Source organism: Sparus aurata, chromosome 1 (genome assembly GCF_900880675.1).
Source record: "Sparus aurata chromosome 1, fSpaAur1.1, whole genome shotgun sequence".
In the NCBI taxonomy this organism is placed as follows: Eukaryota; Metazoa; Chordata; class Actinopteri; order Spariformes; family Sparidae; genus Sparus; species Sparus aurata.
Genome location: NC_044187.1, coordinates 12,426,209 through 12,442,150, shown reverse-complemented (window position 1 = coordinate 12,442,150; position 15,942 = coordinate 12,426,209). Strand labels below are relative to the sequence as shown.

The 15,942-nt window shown below is 42.0% G+C and overlaps 1 protein-coding gene across 9 annotated transcripts in view; it reads right to left on the bottom strand.

Moving 5' to 3' along the window:
* The window catches only part of fat1a (FAT atypical cadherin 1a), a 76,636-nt gene that overhangs the window by 22,168 nt on the left and 38,526 nt on the right, over window positions 1-15,942 (bottom strand). For 7 of the 9 annotated variants that reach the window (XR_003985593.1, XR_003985594.1, XR_003985595.1 and 4 more), the window contains exons 7-13: window positions 15,175-15,243; window positions 14,442-14,581; window positions 6,626-6,901; window positions 6,132-6,342; window positions 1,464-5,534; window positions 634-830; window positions 381-534 (exon numbers count right to left, since the gene is read on the bottom strand). Coding sequence is in view for 6 of the 9 variants with exons in the window: in XM_030430882.1 (XP_030286742.1) it covers window positions 381-534; window positions 634-830; window positions 1,464-5,534; window positions 6,132-6,342; window positions 6,626-6,901; window positions 14,442-14,581; window positions 15,175-15,243 (5,118 nt within the window). In the remaining 3 variants the exon portion in view is untranslated. The remainder of the gene's footprint in view (window positions 1-380; window positions 535-633; window positions 831-1,463; window positions 5,535-6,131; window positions 6,343-6,625; window positions 6,902-14,441; window positions 14,582-15,174; window positions 15,244-15,942) is intronic. The other 2 variants (XM_030430897.1, XM_030430909.1) reach the window with 1 other exon arrangement.

Here is a 15,942-nt window from a genome sequence, read left to right as displayed (position 1 = left end):
CTGCCATTGCTGATAATGATTCAGACGCACACACAGGACCACTAATAAAAAACTCAGTAGCATTGTGCAGAGGGATAACAATTCTCAAATCTTGGAGTGCAGAATGTAAGACTGCTGTCATGCTGAGCTGCCTTTTTGATTTTGTGGCTTGAAGCAGAAGCCCAAGAGTGATTGGTGGGAGACTTTAACATGTGTGTTCCACATACTCCTGCTCCCCCATATCTAGAATAACCTGCAACACAACTGGAACATAATCTGACTCAATAACTGTCAGCAAAAATATATATATATATACACACATGTTCCCCTAATACTATTTTACACTGACAGCAACACTGACAAAAAATAATCACACGGATAGAGTATATGCAGATAAACACCTGTATCAGAGTCAATGATGAACCATTCAGAGCCAACTCCCTGGAGCTCGTAAGAGATCTGGGCGTTTGAGCGGATGTCAGCATCCGTAGCAGAGGCCTGCAAGATGAGCCTGCCGGCAGGGGAGTTCTCTGGGAGACTCTCGCTGTACAGGGACTGGGGAGGGATGGAGTAAGAAGAAAATTAAAGTGGTAAAGATACTGAATAGAATACCAGGATGAAAAGAGCACATCAAACTGAATGCTGTGACTTTACCTTTTCGCATACAGGGCTGTTGTCATTGGCATCCAGCACCTTGACCTCCACAGTGGCTTTGGCAGTGAAGATGCCATCGCTGGCAGTAATGTTAAGGAGATAATTGTCCTTCTCTTCACGGTCCAGAGGCTTTCTGACAGAGACCTTCCATTCATTCTGAATGTGTTCGATGGCAAATTGGCCGAGTGGGTCCCCTCCTGTTTAGTGTTAGAAAGAAATATACCACTTCAGGACAACAACTCAGGAGCAGGAGAGCAGGAAAGAGCCCGAGTCATTAAAAAGACACAAGGATAGAAATCTGTCCTGAATATTCAACTACATTTGACTAAATATCAATCAGTAATTCTTAATTACTGCTCATCACTAGTACAGACAGCAAATCCTCACTTCGAAATCAAACACGTCTAGTACACAAGCAATCTTTGCAGACAAAGAAACTACAAAAAATGTACATGAAACAATGACAGTGCTGGTTTCTGGTTGCTCATCATATTTTCCAGACTTGGACAAGTTATTCACACATGCTAATTAGCACCAGAGGAAGTATTTTTCCCCAGTCTATTTCAAAGCATTATTCAGCTAATTATACATTTCTGTATTTTGATGACCTAAATATTTGCCTTGAGCTTCAGCAGATTAGGCGATAACTTAGACTCCTAACAGATAATAGGACTGTGTAATGTTTCAAAGATGAGATATTATCATCATATTAAGTGGCATAAATGGATAATCCCCCCTAAGCTGTTTATGAAAAACTGTTACACAAAGGAGTAGAGAGTAAACTCTCTGGGCTTACTAATTATCTATTTTACAAAATAATAAACGCCCACCTGTGATGAAGTAGTTCACTTGTTTATTGATGTCCTCAGAATCATCATCTGTGGTGCTGAGGATAGCGATCACCCCGCTGGGAGGAGGGTCATCTTCGCTGACTGTGCCTTTGTAGATCTCTGCGGTGAAGCGTGGCGGGTTGTCGTTCACATCAGCGACTGTTACCTCCACCCTGGTGCCAGTAACATGTTGTACTTTGTCGCCTTGGTCTGTTGCTAGGACAGCGATTGTGTATTTTTCCATCTTTTCGCGATCAAGCTCTTTTAAGGTTGTCACCCATCCAGTTTCACTATTAACAGCAAACAGCTCAGAGATCTCCTGGGAGTTCTGCTTGGGGTCGAGGCTGTAAATGACATGGCCGTTGGTTCCAGAGTCTTGGTCGTTGGCTTTGACTTGGATTACTTGAGTCCCACTTGGAAGATTTTCCACAATGACAGCCTCGTAAGGGTCGGACTCAAAGACAGGTTTGTTGTCATTAAGATCTTTTACTTGGATGTTTACGTTGACAGACGAAACTAGGTCATAATTCTCATGTTTGGTTTGGGAAAGTAAAGTGAGTTGGTACCATTTGGTTGTCTCATGGTCGAGGCTTTTCTGAAGCTTTAAGGTTCCACTGTCTTTGTCTAGAACAAACACCTCGTCTTCATTGCTCTCGGGAGTGTTGCCCTTCACAAGGCTGTAAAGCACTGGTTGCTCACTCTCAGCCTGAATTACATCGATTTCTGTGCCAATGGGAAGGTCTTCAGCAATTGTGTAGCGGTAATGTGCTTCAGTGAATTTGGGAATTGGAGTCTCCGGTGCAACAATCCTGATGTAAACCTGTACAACAGAATGTTTGGGGGGATTCCCAGTATCCTTCGCCCTGACGAAGAATGCATAGAGCTCATTTTCAAGTCCAATGAGACTCTCTTTAGTTACAATGACCCCAGAGGTTGGGTGGATTTCAAAGTTCTCCTCCACGTTTTCAACATCTGCTTCAATTGAATATTCAATGTCAGCATTGCTTCCCTCATCCATGTCTGAAGCAGCAATCTTCACCACAGAGGTTCCCCTTGGGACATTTGATGCAATGGTGGCTTTGTACTCAGCTGCCCTGAATTGTGGGGCATTGTCATTGACATCTGTGAGAATGACATTGACAACACAAAAGCCTACTTTCCCACCGCCATCTTTAGCTATGAGAGAAATAGGAATAACCTTTTCTGCGTTATTCTCACGATCAAGGCTCTCTAGAGTGAAAATCTCTCCATTTTCATTGACAGAGAACTTGTCTTTTGCAAAGTCATTGACAATCTGGTATGTTATGTGCCCATAAATGCCTTCATCGTCATCTGTCGCCTTTGCTTCTGCTACCAAAGTACCAACAGGTGAGTTCTCAACAAGTTCGACCACATAGTCCACCTGAGAGAAGGTGGGGTTGTGGAAGTTGGCACCAATAACTGTTACCATGACGAGAGCTGAGCTTCTGAATACACCGTCGGATACTGACACATTGAGGTTGTAGAGAGGTTGCATATGTGGTCTGCGGTGGTTGGAAATGACAATGGCGCCCGTATGTTTGTCAATGGAAAAGTTCATCTCCTCGTTACCAGATTTAATGGAGAACTCCAAGTTATCTTGGTCTGAGCTATCAGCATCCGATGCCTGGACCTGGGTGATGAAGTGTCCACGTGGGGCCAATTCACTAACAGTAGCTTTGTAAGTGTGCTCTGTAAATATGGGAGCATTGTCATTCAGGTCAGTAACGTCAATCGTCACAATGACATCACTAGAAAGTGCTGGGACTCCTCCGTCCACAACACGGACTCTCAACTTGTGTTGCTGGATCTCCTCATGATCAAGAACTTGAGCTGTGGAGATTATTCCTGTGTCACGGTCGATAGTGAAATAATCAGAACTCTTCCCCTTTTCCTCAACCAACTGAAAGAACACTTCTTGATTATTGCCAGTATCAGCGTCTTTGGCATCAACTTGCAAAAGGGATGTACCAATGACAGAAGCCTCTGATATATTGGCATAGTAGGCCTTTGACAGGAACACTGGGGTGTTGTCATTTACATCTTCCAGTATGATATCAACAAATACTTCAGAGTGCGCTCCAGTCAGAGAATCTGTGGCTCTAACGTTTAACTTGTAGGCTGGATGTGTCTCAAAGTCCAACGGCTGAATAACATGAATTACACCTGTGTTGAAATCAATTGAGAATTGCTTGAAAGGATCACCCTCAGAGATTGTGTACACAATACGAGGGCCTTCAGAATCATTGGCTTGTACATGAAGCACAGGTGTGTGTAGCTGAATGTTTTCAGGGATTTCAATGCTGTAAAAAGCCTTCTCAAACACAGGCATTGCTTTGTTCACAACTGTTACTGGCACTTCAATTTCTGCTGAGAGTGCTGGCTCTCCATTATCCTTTGCAATAACAACAATGACAAAGTCTGTGTTAAGCGACTCCTTCTCAAATTTCTTTTTGAGGAAGATTTCACCAGGGCGGCTAATTTCAAAGTGCGCTTGTTCTTTGAGCTCATAACGGATATCTGCATTCTGGCCCATATCTTTGTCCACTGCTGTGACTTGTCGGATGATCTGGCCTTCCTCTGCATCCATCTGGACCAGGGCATGATAGGGAAGGTTAACAAACATAGGCTTGTTGTCATTCACATCTTCCACTGTCACGGTTACAAGTACATGAGCCCCATCTTCAGATTTGTCCTCTCTGGTGACCTCAACAACTATATCAAATTGGTCCTGTGCTTCGCGATCGAATGGAATCCCAGTGGTTGAGATTACTCCAGATGTGCGGCTGATTTCAAATTTGCTGTCAGGGTTCAAAATCTGGTAAAATAATGGCTCATTCACTTGGTTCCCAACAGCAGCAATGACTGCTAGTGTTTTCTTCTCAGAGGAGTTTTCTTGGACGGAGGCTTTGTAGGACTCCTTGGTAAACTTGAGTTTATTCTCCTTGTTTTCCTTTACATGTATCTTTACTGTAGCAACAGCGGCAAACCTACCATCAGAAACCCGCACCTTTAATTCATATCTGCTCCTAAGCTGTGTGACGTTCTGAATAGAGATTATGCCTGTGATTGGATCCATTTTAAATTTATCACCGATATTTCCCTCAGATATGGAGAAGAGAAGTTTGGAGTTAGGCCCAGAGTCTGAGTCTGTAGCATTGACCTTAATAACTTGCACTCCTTTGTATGTTGGCACTATGACGTTTGTCTCGTACAGTTCTTGGCTAAAAACTGGAGAACAGTCATTAACATCAATTACTTCAATGGTCACATTGGCTGCCGTCTCTGCAAACATGCGTGGCATTCCTAGATCATGGACCTGGACCGTGAAGCGGAAAACACTCCTCTGTTCATAATCCAAAGCTGTTGTGATTTTGATGGCTCCCGTGCTTGAGTCAATGGCGAAATAATTATGCGCAAAAGGTTCGACAATTTGGTAAATGAGCATAGCATTCTGGTCGCAATCAGCGTCAGAGGCTCGAATGACAAAAGGGGAGTTTTCATGAGTCAGAACAACACTGTTGATGGGGGCCGACTCGCTGATTACGCCTTTGAATTCCTTCTGGAGAAAGATTGGAGCGTTGTCATTTTCATCCTTTACGTGAATCAGAAGTGTCGCGTTGCTCGCAAGTCCGGCCATGTTGGTGCCCTGTATGATGAGCGTGTATTGAGGGGTGGTCTCATAATCTAAAACTTTCTGGGTCACAACCACTCCTGAGTTTGGGTTTATATCAAATGCATTGTTGATGTTGCCATCTTTTATTTGATAGAAAACAGAGGACTGGCTGACAGCAGTGACCAAGCTGACAAAACTTCCAGGATGAGCTGATTCACTGATTTCAGCAGAAAACTCCTTTTCACTGTATCTGGGTGCTGCATTGTCAGAAACTGTTACCACAATCTGCACAGTGGCTGTGGTTGACAGTGGAGAAACTCCATTATCAGATGCCTTGACAGTGAGCTCATACAGGGTCTTGCTGCTGCGATCGAGCTCTTTGGCCACTGTAATTGTCCCAAGAACAGGGTTGATGGCAAATGAGTTTGCAAAGTTTCCTGTAAGATAGAGAAGACAGAAGAATAGTGTATTAATTTGCCCATTTTTCATTCTGACTTGTAATATGCGGCAAAACAAAAGTATATAAAAAAATGAAAACACATGTAGCGTGTGTCATGAAGCTGTGATCGTTATGCATTTGTAATGTCATTTTTTTTTTTTTTCAACATTAAATATCTTCATGTCCTTTCCAAAGCCAGTCTTTGACTCTCTCAGTATGAGTCAAAACAAAGTAAGCCACAATTCAATTACATTAAGTCATCTAAGCTATTTCAAATATGCATGTTTTCAAGCAAAAAGCTAATAGCCGCATGCTTCTTGTTCTCATATAACAGCTTATTGTCAGAGAAAGTCATCGTGGGAAATTCTGAGGGGGGATTTGCTCATCTCCCACGTATTTGGAGACCCTCTACACAAAGTCTCCAACAGTCTCCTACTCTTTGTAAAGTATTCCATTCATGATCAAGATCCAGTGGGCAGCAGAACTCAAGATGACGCATTTTCAAAGGGGATTACATTTGCATTACTTAACGGCAAAAGCTTTCTGCAATGAAACAAAAACCAAGGACATGTCTGCAACTTTTTTGTGCATTTACCTGATTCAATGCTGTAGGTGATCTCTGCATTAGGGCCCTTATCTTTATCAAGAGCTGTGACCTGGAGCACAGCCGAGCCCACGGCTGCAGATTCAAACACACGGCCAGAGTAAGGTGTGCCTATAAACCAGGGTGCATTGTCATTGGTGTCATCCACGTTGACAATCACACGTACAAGGTTCCTTTTCACTGGGATGTCCTGGTCTCGAACCTAAAGAAGAAAAATGTTGTTCCCGACAGACAGAGGCGAGAAGAGAAAAAACAGAGGCAGACAAGAGCGTGAGAGCCCTCAAGGGACAACTAATTCCTGAACAGAAACATAATAAAACAGCAAATTATTCATATTTTAGTACAGAAACAGACAGGCTAATCTTAATTTCATGGATGTTGAATTTTACAATGAAGTAAATAATTCCAAAAATAAACTTGGAGTAACTTCAAATAATATAATTCATCAGACTATTGTTGAATTGTCAGGTGTCATTGAGTCATACCATGACGGTAAGGACGTGGCGATGCATAGTCTCATGATCCAGTGGCTCAGCGGTGTACAGAGTGCCTGTTCCTGGGTCTAATCTAAACTTCCTCAGGCTGAAGGGATCAGTGCTGCTCAGGAGTGTAAAGGTCAGTTTGTTCTTCTCGTCTCTGTCTACGGCGCTGATCTGCAGGACCTCAGTCCCTGCTGGTTGGTCTTCGGAGACATTTACTGCATACCAATTCTGAGAGAACTCTGGCCGGTGGTTGTTGGTGTCAATGACTCGGATAAGCACCTATAGGAAAAAAAGTTAATCAAAGTCAACATAGATTTTTTTTTTTTATTTGACTTAAATCATCTTAGAAATCATGTATGTGAAATAATGATTGTGTTTTCTAATTTTGTCACCATGTACTAGGGGACTGTCATGTGTCAGAGGAAAATTGCTCCAGGAAAATACTAAAAACTCTAAGAGAACTGTGGTACATGCTGCAAAAAATAGAAAGCAGTGAACTCAAAAAGGTCAAAGGATGTGTATATGATTCTTATTTTTACTTTACACACTCACACACACACACACACACACACACACACACACACAGGAACCTTTAGAATCCTCACCCACGCTCTTCAGTAATAAGCACCCTTGTGTGGACAGAGACCAGATCGATACATATGATGGCAAAAGCAATATTTTAACTGAATGACCACTTGATGCAGCCAACAGTGAAAACAAGAAATCAATGCTGAATAACCACATTGAAACTAAATGTAGTCTGAGCTAAGTACAGGAGCCGGTGATTAAACTGAGAGTATATGTGTAATAAACTATATGACAGTGAACTGTCAACTGTGGAAATTGAGAAGACCTCTACCCATGGACATTAATTATATGTAACACATATAACTTTTAGGAGAGCGAAGTTTGCATTTGAAATCTCCTGCTCATGTATTCACAAACAACTTGTTCTGACTTAAATCCGTGAAACAAATTTCGACACATGTGTGCCACACGCTTTCGACAGCCAAAAGTGCAGTCACTGAGGGGTTTTTTTTCTCCCCGCACACAACAAAGACAACATCCCCAAACTGTAAAATTCCACTGGGAGCATGTTTTATCAACACCAGCCACTCGTCTACTGGACTTCCGACAGAGGATTATGGAGAGCTGCTGGAATGCCATCTCTGCTTCCCAGACCAGCGAGGGGCTTCTACCGTTGCCAAACATGGGGAACAAAGGGATCAGCCCAGATTAGACACCTGCATACCAAACACAAGGGGGTGATGTCCCATAAGGAAACCAACGAGGACGAGCTGTTTGCTGCAGCAACAGTCGAGGGGGCTGAAGTCGCAAAAACCTCTGACCAGTTGACAGCTCACTAGCTGACCAGGATTTGTCCCACTGTTGTCCACTGTTGTTTTTTGTCATAATACTGTTTGTTGAGCAGTGTGAGCCTATATCAGAGACAAATATAGACTCAACCTGACAGCACTGATAACATTTACAATCTGCTGTGTGCTGTGATGTTGGCAATGCTGCTGAGGCTCACAGATGTCATCTTGCAGGGGGAGCGCTGGGATGCATGCTGTCTGTCAGTGCTGTAAGCTGGCCGTTTGCCACAAGACATGTGTCATGAGCGACCCATGTCACACCGCTAATCAGGACGTGTAATATCAAATAAATACACTTTTCTAATCTGATGTCCACCCTGAAAAAGAGCATGAAATTGGGCCTCTGGTGCATGTAGCAACCTCAGCAGGCTGGCAATCTATCTCATTCCAAGCATGTCTTCTCATGTCATGCCAGACACCATATAGCACCAGGTCCCTGGTGTCTCACAATCCACCTTTTGCACACGTAGATGCACATGCATGCACCCACACACACACACACACACACACACACACACACACACACACACACAAACAGGCTCGTACATTGTGCACTTCCACACATACATCCACACAAAGAGGCTGTCCAATGTGTCTCAATCTGGCCAGCGTCAGATAGCACGTCTTGTGAATAGTGAGTAAGGTGGCGACAGCAGATAGTGCTGTCAAGGAGCAGAAAGGAATGGAACCTGGTCAGTAGTATCCTCGTCTGTCCACAATGTACTATTTCATACAGTTTAGAAAGCACACAAAAGGCTATTCAACCCCCCAACCCCCGTATGCACACAAACTTGCTTTTCCCTTTTCAAGGAGGCTCGACAACACTTCAAAGGAACTTTGCCCCCCAAACATCACAAAACAGCATGATACAGCCTGACTGCAGCAGAAATGTTGCTGTGGAAGAGAGCTCTGTAGTCTTTGTATAAGGCTTCCTCTGGGAATGCTCGGGAGGAACAAGATTGGGACTGAGACACAGACGTGACAGATGGAGATACTAGAGAAAAAAAGTGCTGTGAGGGTGAGACAAGAGTAAAAAAGAGAAGTGGTAGTGGAAAACCAAAGAAATCTGAGGGAAATGGTCAAATATAGAAAACTCAGGTTGTGGGTGAGAATGAAAAAAACACACTGAGCTGAGAATTCTATTATTAAAAAAAAAAAGTCAAGGTGAAAAAGAGTCCTAAATACAGTAGTCAGCTTTGATTCAAAAGGAAAAAAAGCATGCAAGTATGAGTAAATATGGTGAACCCTCGACATAAAGAGAGTCTTGTGGGCTGAGATAACATGAGAAACAGGAGACCGAGAACAGATTGTGAGCAGAACAGCTTGAGGTACTTCTGCATGGCCAAGAGAGGATGTCATATAGCTGGAGACTGGGGGAAGGGAGGCTGGGCTGCATGCCGAGGCTGCCTTGTTGGCGCGGCTCCTGGCTATGAGGTGCCCGAGCGAGAATGCAGCACCCCTTGTCTACATCAGCTGATCCTTCAAAGACGCCTTCACAGAGCTACAACGGTCAAATGGAAAGCTTGTAACAGAAGGGCCGACTGTTTCCCATAGACCTCCCACAGACCAAGAGCTTTCATGCTGATATCACCTCTGGACAATGAGATTGGATTTAAAATTATTTATACTTTGGCTCAGTTTGTCACGGCCATTTGAAAATAAAATAGACATTCGAAAACAAAAGCATGCTTAAGAGACCACAAAGAGAGCCCTCTGAATAACGAAACACCTTGTGCAGTGTATCCAGAACAGGACGCGGGGGAGATTTCATTGTGCTCATTGTCCTCCTGTGCAGTGCGTAGGAGAGGAAGCCCCCCTGCCAGGTGGCAGGTTCTGGGCAAAGGCAGGGCACTGGCACCGGGCACTCCAACATGTTCCCAAAACAGGATTAACACAGCCCACTACCCATCGAGATCCAGCGCCCTTGTTTGCGCTTTATTCTTCCCAAACAGAATAATCATCATCTCTGCATGCCTGGCCAATAAGTGAGGAGCTTTTTGAGAAACGGAGAGAGGAAGAAAAATCAGAAAGGAAGACAGAAAGAGATAGAGATGGAGAAAGAGAGAGAGAGAGAGGGGGAAGATAGATAGAGAGAGAGAGAGAGAGAGAGAACAAAAAGAAAGGAAAAAAATTCCAAGGAGAGAGAAAATAGGCCAGCCTGTCTGGCAGCACAGCTTCCACATGACTTTGATTTGAGGAATAGATAAGTCCAACTTTGAGCTTTCACGAGGTGCACTGTATGTGTGTGATCTAATATATCTAATCTGTGGTGAAATGTTGTATGACTTGTTCTAAAAGGTAAACAGCAAGCTTTCCCCGGAGAAAACAAATTCATACTCAATAACAACTACCAGCTCTTTTGCATATGATGTCCTACTGCTTTTCTTGGATTAATTTTAAATTGCAAAGAAAGAGAAAACTGATTTTACTAAAGCTGTATTTTATAATCTACAGATACTGTACAATCTGGTGGAGATTGTTTTATTGCTGGTCTTCCTTGAAATGTAACGAGGAAACTTACCTCAAGAATAGAGCTGATCTTCTTGCAAACATTTTTTTATTTTGTGATTATTTTGACAACTGTTGCAATTGTGACATAAATCATGACTTTAATGGGAATGGTACATTTGCATTCACTATGATTTGGATATTGCAATCTTGATAATATTCAGATGAACTGCCCTCGACACATTTCAGTGTGGTTTATCCTCGGCCCTACTGGTTACTTTCTGCTACAAAGACAGCACTTCACAGCAAGAGGGACATTTACAGTGTCTGTTAACCCCCGCTAACTGAGCAAATACTGTTACTGCTGAACAATGTTGTCGGATAAACAAGTTAGTAGCCAAAACACTCAGATGGCTTAGCTGAAATATGGAGCACTCGGTATGCTGCTGACATTCAACACAATCAAGTATCAGGTAATGTAAAGGCAACGCTAAAGGCAACTTAATTCAAGGAGGTCAGCACATGACACGGTTCTCTCACAACCCTTTTGTGAGGGGAAAAAGTCACTGACAACAATACATTTTGAAATTCAAGCATGTATTTATTGCTAGCCCAGAAAATGTGGGTAATTACTGTCTCTGCTGCTACTGGATGCCTCTTTCATTCACCTATTTGGCTCGCAGCATATCCTGGACAGCTGCCCTAAATCTCATGGTGTGGTTTATGCAGCACACAAATTCAGTAAATCCCTTCCCTCTACGGAAAACAGCTGACTTACAGTGGTCAGCTGATTACGCAGGACTGTATATTACACACTAGCGACTATCTGCATGACAGCTAGTCACAGCTCTATTAATAATGTGTCACAAAATGTGCACATTCAAAGTGTGCAGGCAGTAAGAAAGAGCACACTGTTGCAGGCGATAAGCTTCTACTGACATACTGTACAAGTGATTATTCTTTGACCCATTTTTCTTGTGTGAGGGTTCAAATGAGATGTGATGGCTCGTAGAGATGGGATTCATAAAGCTGATGATGAGGCTGTCCTTAACAAAACGTAGCATTAAGTCTGTCACGACAACCAGCTTATCAACTTATCATATCTTAACCACATATCGATACATGTATATGACCTAGATCATTTTGGCTGACCTCAATATCGCCTGTTGCATTCACGCTCAGGTTTATCCTCATACGACTGTCACCAAAATGTTAACCAACACGATTCCAGAACAAATAGCTGAATTTTCTCCACCGTTGCAAGACCTGGGCACATGCCTACGCCAAATGAAGCCAGGTGAAGTGAAGATAATGTGCTACTTGAGGCTAATAGGTGTTTTTCCCAGTGACTGCATAATTTCAGCCAGGACGTTTCAAAGAAGAAGGACATTGGACTTGCCTCACTTAAAAGCTCCGGAGTGGCGGCATTTTGGGTTTAAGCCGAATGAGTCAGGAGAGTCCATTAGCGTAAACAAGCTGGTAAGTCAAGCTGGCAATAATAAAAGTGGCAAAAAAACTGAACTGCCAGATAATGATTAGATGAATGGTTTTGGCTAGACTCGACTGACTGAACTGTTCAATATGATCTGATGACTAGAAAGACTAACTTGATTAGAAAGATTTACTGACTTAAACTACCTGTAAATGCTTACTGTTTTGCCAAGTCAGGTCAACTAAAACTTGACTCAATAAAAAACAGGATGACTAAATATGATGAAACCTAACAAAGACATTTGACACATGACTAAGACTGAAAAATAATGATAGACTGTTTTCTCAGACGACACACTAAAGCACTGAAGAGAATTGTGGCCGTGTAATGCAGTATTGATGTTTTGTAAAATCAGATTTCATGATGTGGTGGCTACTACACATGACATCACTGTGGCATTTCATACAATTTCATAGCTTTTCTGTGGGGTAAAAAAAGAAAACATTCCCTGTAGTGTGAAAGGGTTGCTGGTACAGCCATTTCCACTGAGAATCAAGGCCTGCTGAGAATAAGACCTTCTGAATAGGTTAACCTTTGAATGTGATTAATTTGACTTAAAATGTCACCGCGTGCAGTTTTGCTGAGAGGCTTTTAAATAAGTGTCTGTTGCCAGGACTTTTTAAAAAGTGCTTTATGGAGAGAGAAAATCATGGCTGAGAAAGAGAAAAAAAAGGCGCTTTATGGCTGTTTTTGAGGTTCTGCCCTGAACTAAAGGACGTGCTGCTTCCTCGGATGAGTTGCAAAATGCCAGTGAAGGCGGCGCTTCATCCAAAGGCTCAGTGGAGCACAGCAGCCAGATGATGAAAGGCTTTATTCATACAGAGTGACAACAAATAGATTCTTTTCCAGCTACAGTTCTCTGAAGCTCCCCTTTGAGGACAAAGGACAAAACATTTTGAATGCCACCGTCCCATATGACCCAAACTATCATGTAAAAACGTTCAAAATCTCATGGACAAGGCATGACCGTCCGAACAAAAACCAAAGACAACTTGCATGCTCAAACTCTTTTATCATGGCGGTTCGGCTTTGGTATCAGCTGGGGAGCAAGCTATATGCAAGCAGGAATAAATCAGCATATTAATAAATTAAAATGCAAGTATGCAAGTGCTTTGGAAGTTTCATCTTTTATCAAAATGGTTCACACAAGGTCATATGATCTACGGTATCTAATCATTTATTTTGTTTAGTTTTCCTCTTCATGAAAGCTTCATTACACTTGATTTTGCAGTTTCCAGACGATGCCATGAGCGTACTTGTATATGTATGAGTGTAAAATGTTTGGTAATTTAGCGTCCATTCAGAAGAGGCACTCCGCGAGAAGTAACAAAGGTTCACAGGTTCAGAAAGACACAGCAGAGGGGAGGAGGGAAGAGGAGGGGGCTTAAGAATGTACACTCTGGCTAGACGGCACAATCATCACAGCAGCCCCACGTCAGGAATGAGACAATGGAAGATTCCTAAACTTCAACGCTCAACTGGGACAGCAGAGAACAGTGGAGGAGGAGCATTGTCTTTCCATATCATGGGTTTGAAAAGCAGTTAAAAAAAAAACATCTTCAAAGAATTTTCCTTCTGCCTCTTTCTTTCTTTCTTTAGAAATATAACTGATCATTCTATTTAAATCTAATGAAGTTTGACAATTTGGTGATCATGCTTATTTGCTTTCATCGATTAGTTAAATGAGAAGATTGATACTGTTCTCATGTGTGTACGATACATATGAATCTACAGCCCGGAGGCAGTTAGTTTATCTTGTCATGAAGGCTCCAAACAGGTGGGAACAGCGAGCCTAATCCCACATAACCATTGTAAAATATGGCCTTATTATGCATTTTTAAGGCAAATGTTTGATGTCCTTTTACTTCTGTTTCCTACCTCAGATCTGCACTACATAAACAATGGCTAGTCTACAGGATATCTCAAAATTGAGGGAAAAACTAACCAGCTGCTAGTGGTATAGAAGCTTAATATTCAACACATATGAGAGTGTTATGAATCTTCTCATATACAACCTCGCCAAGAAAGTGAATAAGTAACTATTGAAAATGTCTGAAATTGTATGCTTCTATCAAAAGATCTGTCTTCTTGTGGTGAGCTGATACATTAAAATACAACAGTAAGTTCAGAAGTATAACACAATTCACCCACATCCCCCAGGCACCACCAGACAATATAATAAAATGTATTCATACAGAACAGCCTTATCATATCCCATATTTTTTGTATTACCTTTTTTTTTTTTCCGAGGCAGCTTCATACAGTTAGAAGTCAGGTCTTGTAGAGATGTAATGAGACTCACACGTATAAACTGTCATTTGTCGTGGCCGAGCTGGAAGCAGCGATAGCCTCACAACATAAACATATCCCAACAAACAGGACAGTTTGGCCACCGCTTCACTCATTACCCGTCCCTTTGCTCCCTCTATTTCTCACATGAGACAAACAGAACCAGGACAACTGCCTCATCAGCTTCCAACCGTTTCATTAGTGTTTCAATTACCTGGGTGCTGACAGTTCGTGTCCCATCTGTGGCTTCCACCGTCAGGTTGTAATTTGATTTCTGCTCTGCGTCCAGGGGCCGCGCTACAATCAAGGTTCCGCTGGCCTTGCCCACGTCAAAGCGGCTGTCGTAATTACCACCTGTGGAATCATTTTTTTTGCAAAAACAACAAGGAAGGACAAAAGATTAGAGCTGCATCATTGCTTGGTTGTCTGCATGTAGCAAGGTTACACAAACATTGAATGGGTGTGCTGAGATGGATGGACAAACATCAATTTACTGCTGTGCTTTTCTTTGACTTGATAATATATAGATAGGCTACATAGTGTGCAGACTTGCTCTATATAAAAACATTATCCACATTAAAGCTTGCTCATGCATTTTAACCGTAAGACTGTGCTCACATACAGGTACACAAATACAAAGTGACGGATGTTTAACAACACAACATACCCTTTGATACACAAAAGAAAAAAGTACAAAAGAAAGCTCAAGGATAAACTATAAATCAGTGGATATAAGATGGAGCTCTAATTCACACGAGGTAAGGAGAGGGGGATTTCCTGGCTCTCTTGAGATTCCTAATCAGGTCACAGGTTTAAGGGGAAAAATTCGGCACGACATCAATCCAGTGGCACAATACACTTCAACCACAGCCAACAGGCAGCACCAACACACAATGTAGGATGATCTCTTAATACAGCACAGCCTATTAGGAGATCCCAGCAGCTACCTTCTGCTGTACAGTTGTGGTCACAAGCCATCTGAAGGATGTAAAACATCTCAGAATCCTCTATGCCGTCTTGCAAAAATCCAACCAAACAGAACATTCCAGAGAAAAGAGGAAAGCAGAAGCAGAGCACAGAAAAGAGAGGAGAAAAAGAGACGTGTCAGTCAGACATTGATTAGAGGAAGAACAGGCTGGGAAGAAGGGAGAAGAGACAAGCACTTCTCAAAGCAGTCAATTTAAGTCTTCTCATGCATGCAGTGACTATCATAAGTTCAACAGAAAAACACATTCAAGAAACTACAAATTCAGTTTTAGCACTTCAGGATAGAGTTGGCAATTAATGTTGTAAAGAAAAGTACGATATTTCAATTGGCTATACAATGATTTAGTCATGCTACAATCGTTTTATATAAAACTGTTATAACAAAGCAGAAACCAGCAGTTTATCTTAGGCTGGCTGACAAAGTGCTAAAGAATCGGAACTGATTGTACCTTCATTTAATGCATGTTTATACTGATTACCTTCATACAGTAACTGAAATAAAATCTACATAGGACATTTTTAAAAATGCAGATACTGCACAGTTTACGACAATCTTTTGAAAATGTGTTATTTTCATTAATATCTACTTAAAAATGTTTACATTTCATTTAAATCAATATAAATTTACAATTTCATATATTTAAACACGAATAAAGTTATCTTAAGCAAAATAATAGTAATGGACCAAGTACATTTAGATTTAGCTTTAAAGCTAGCCGTATCTTTCT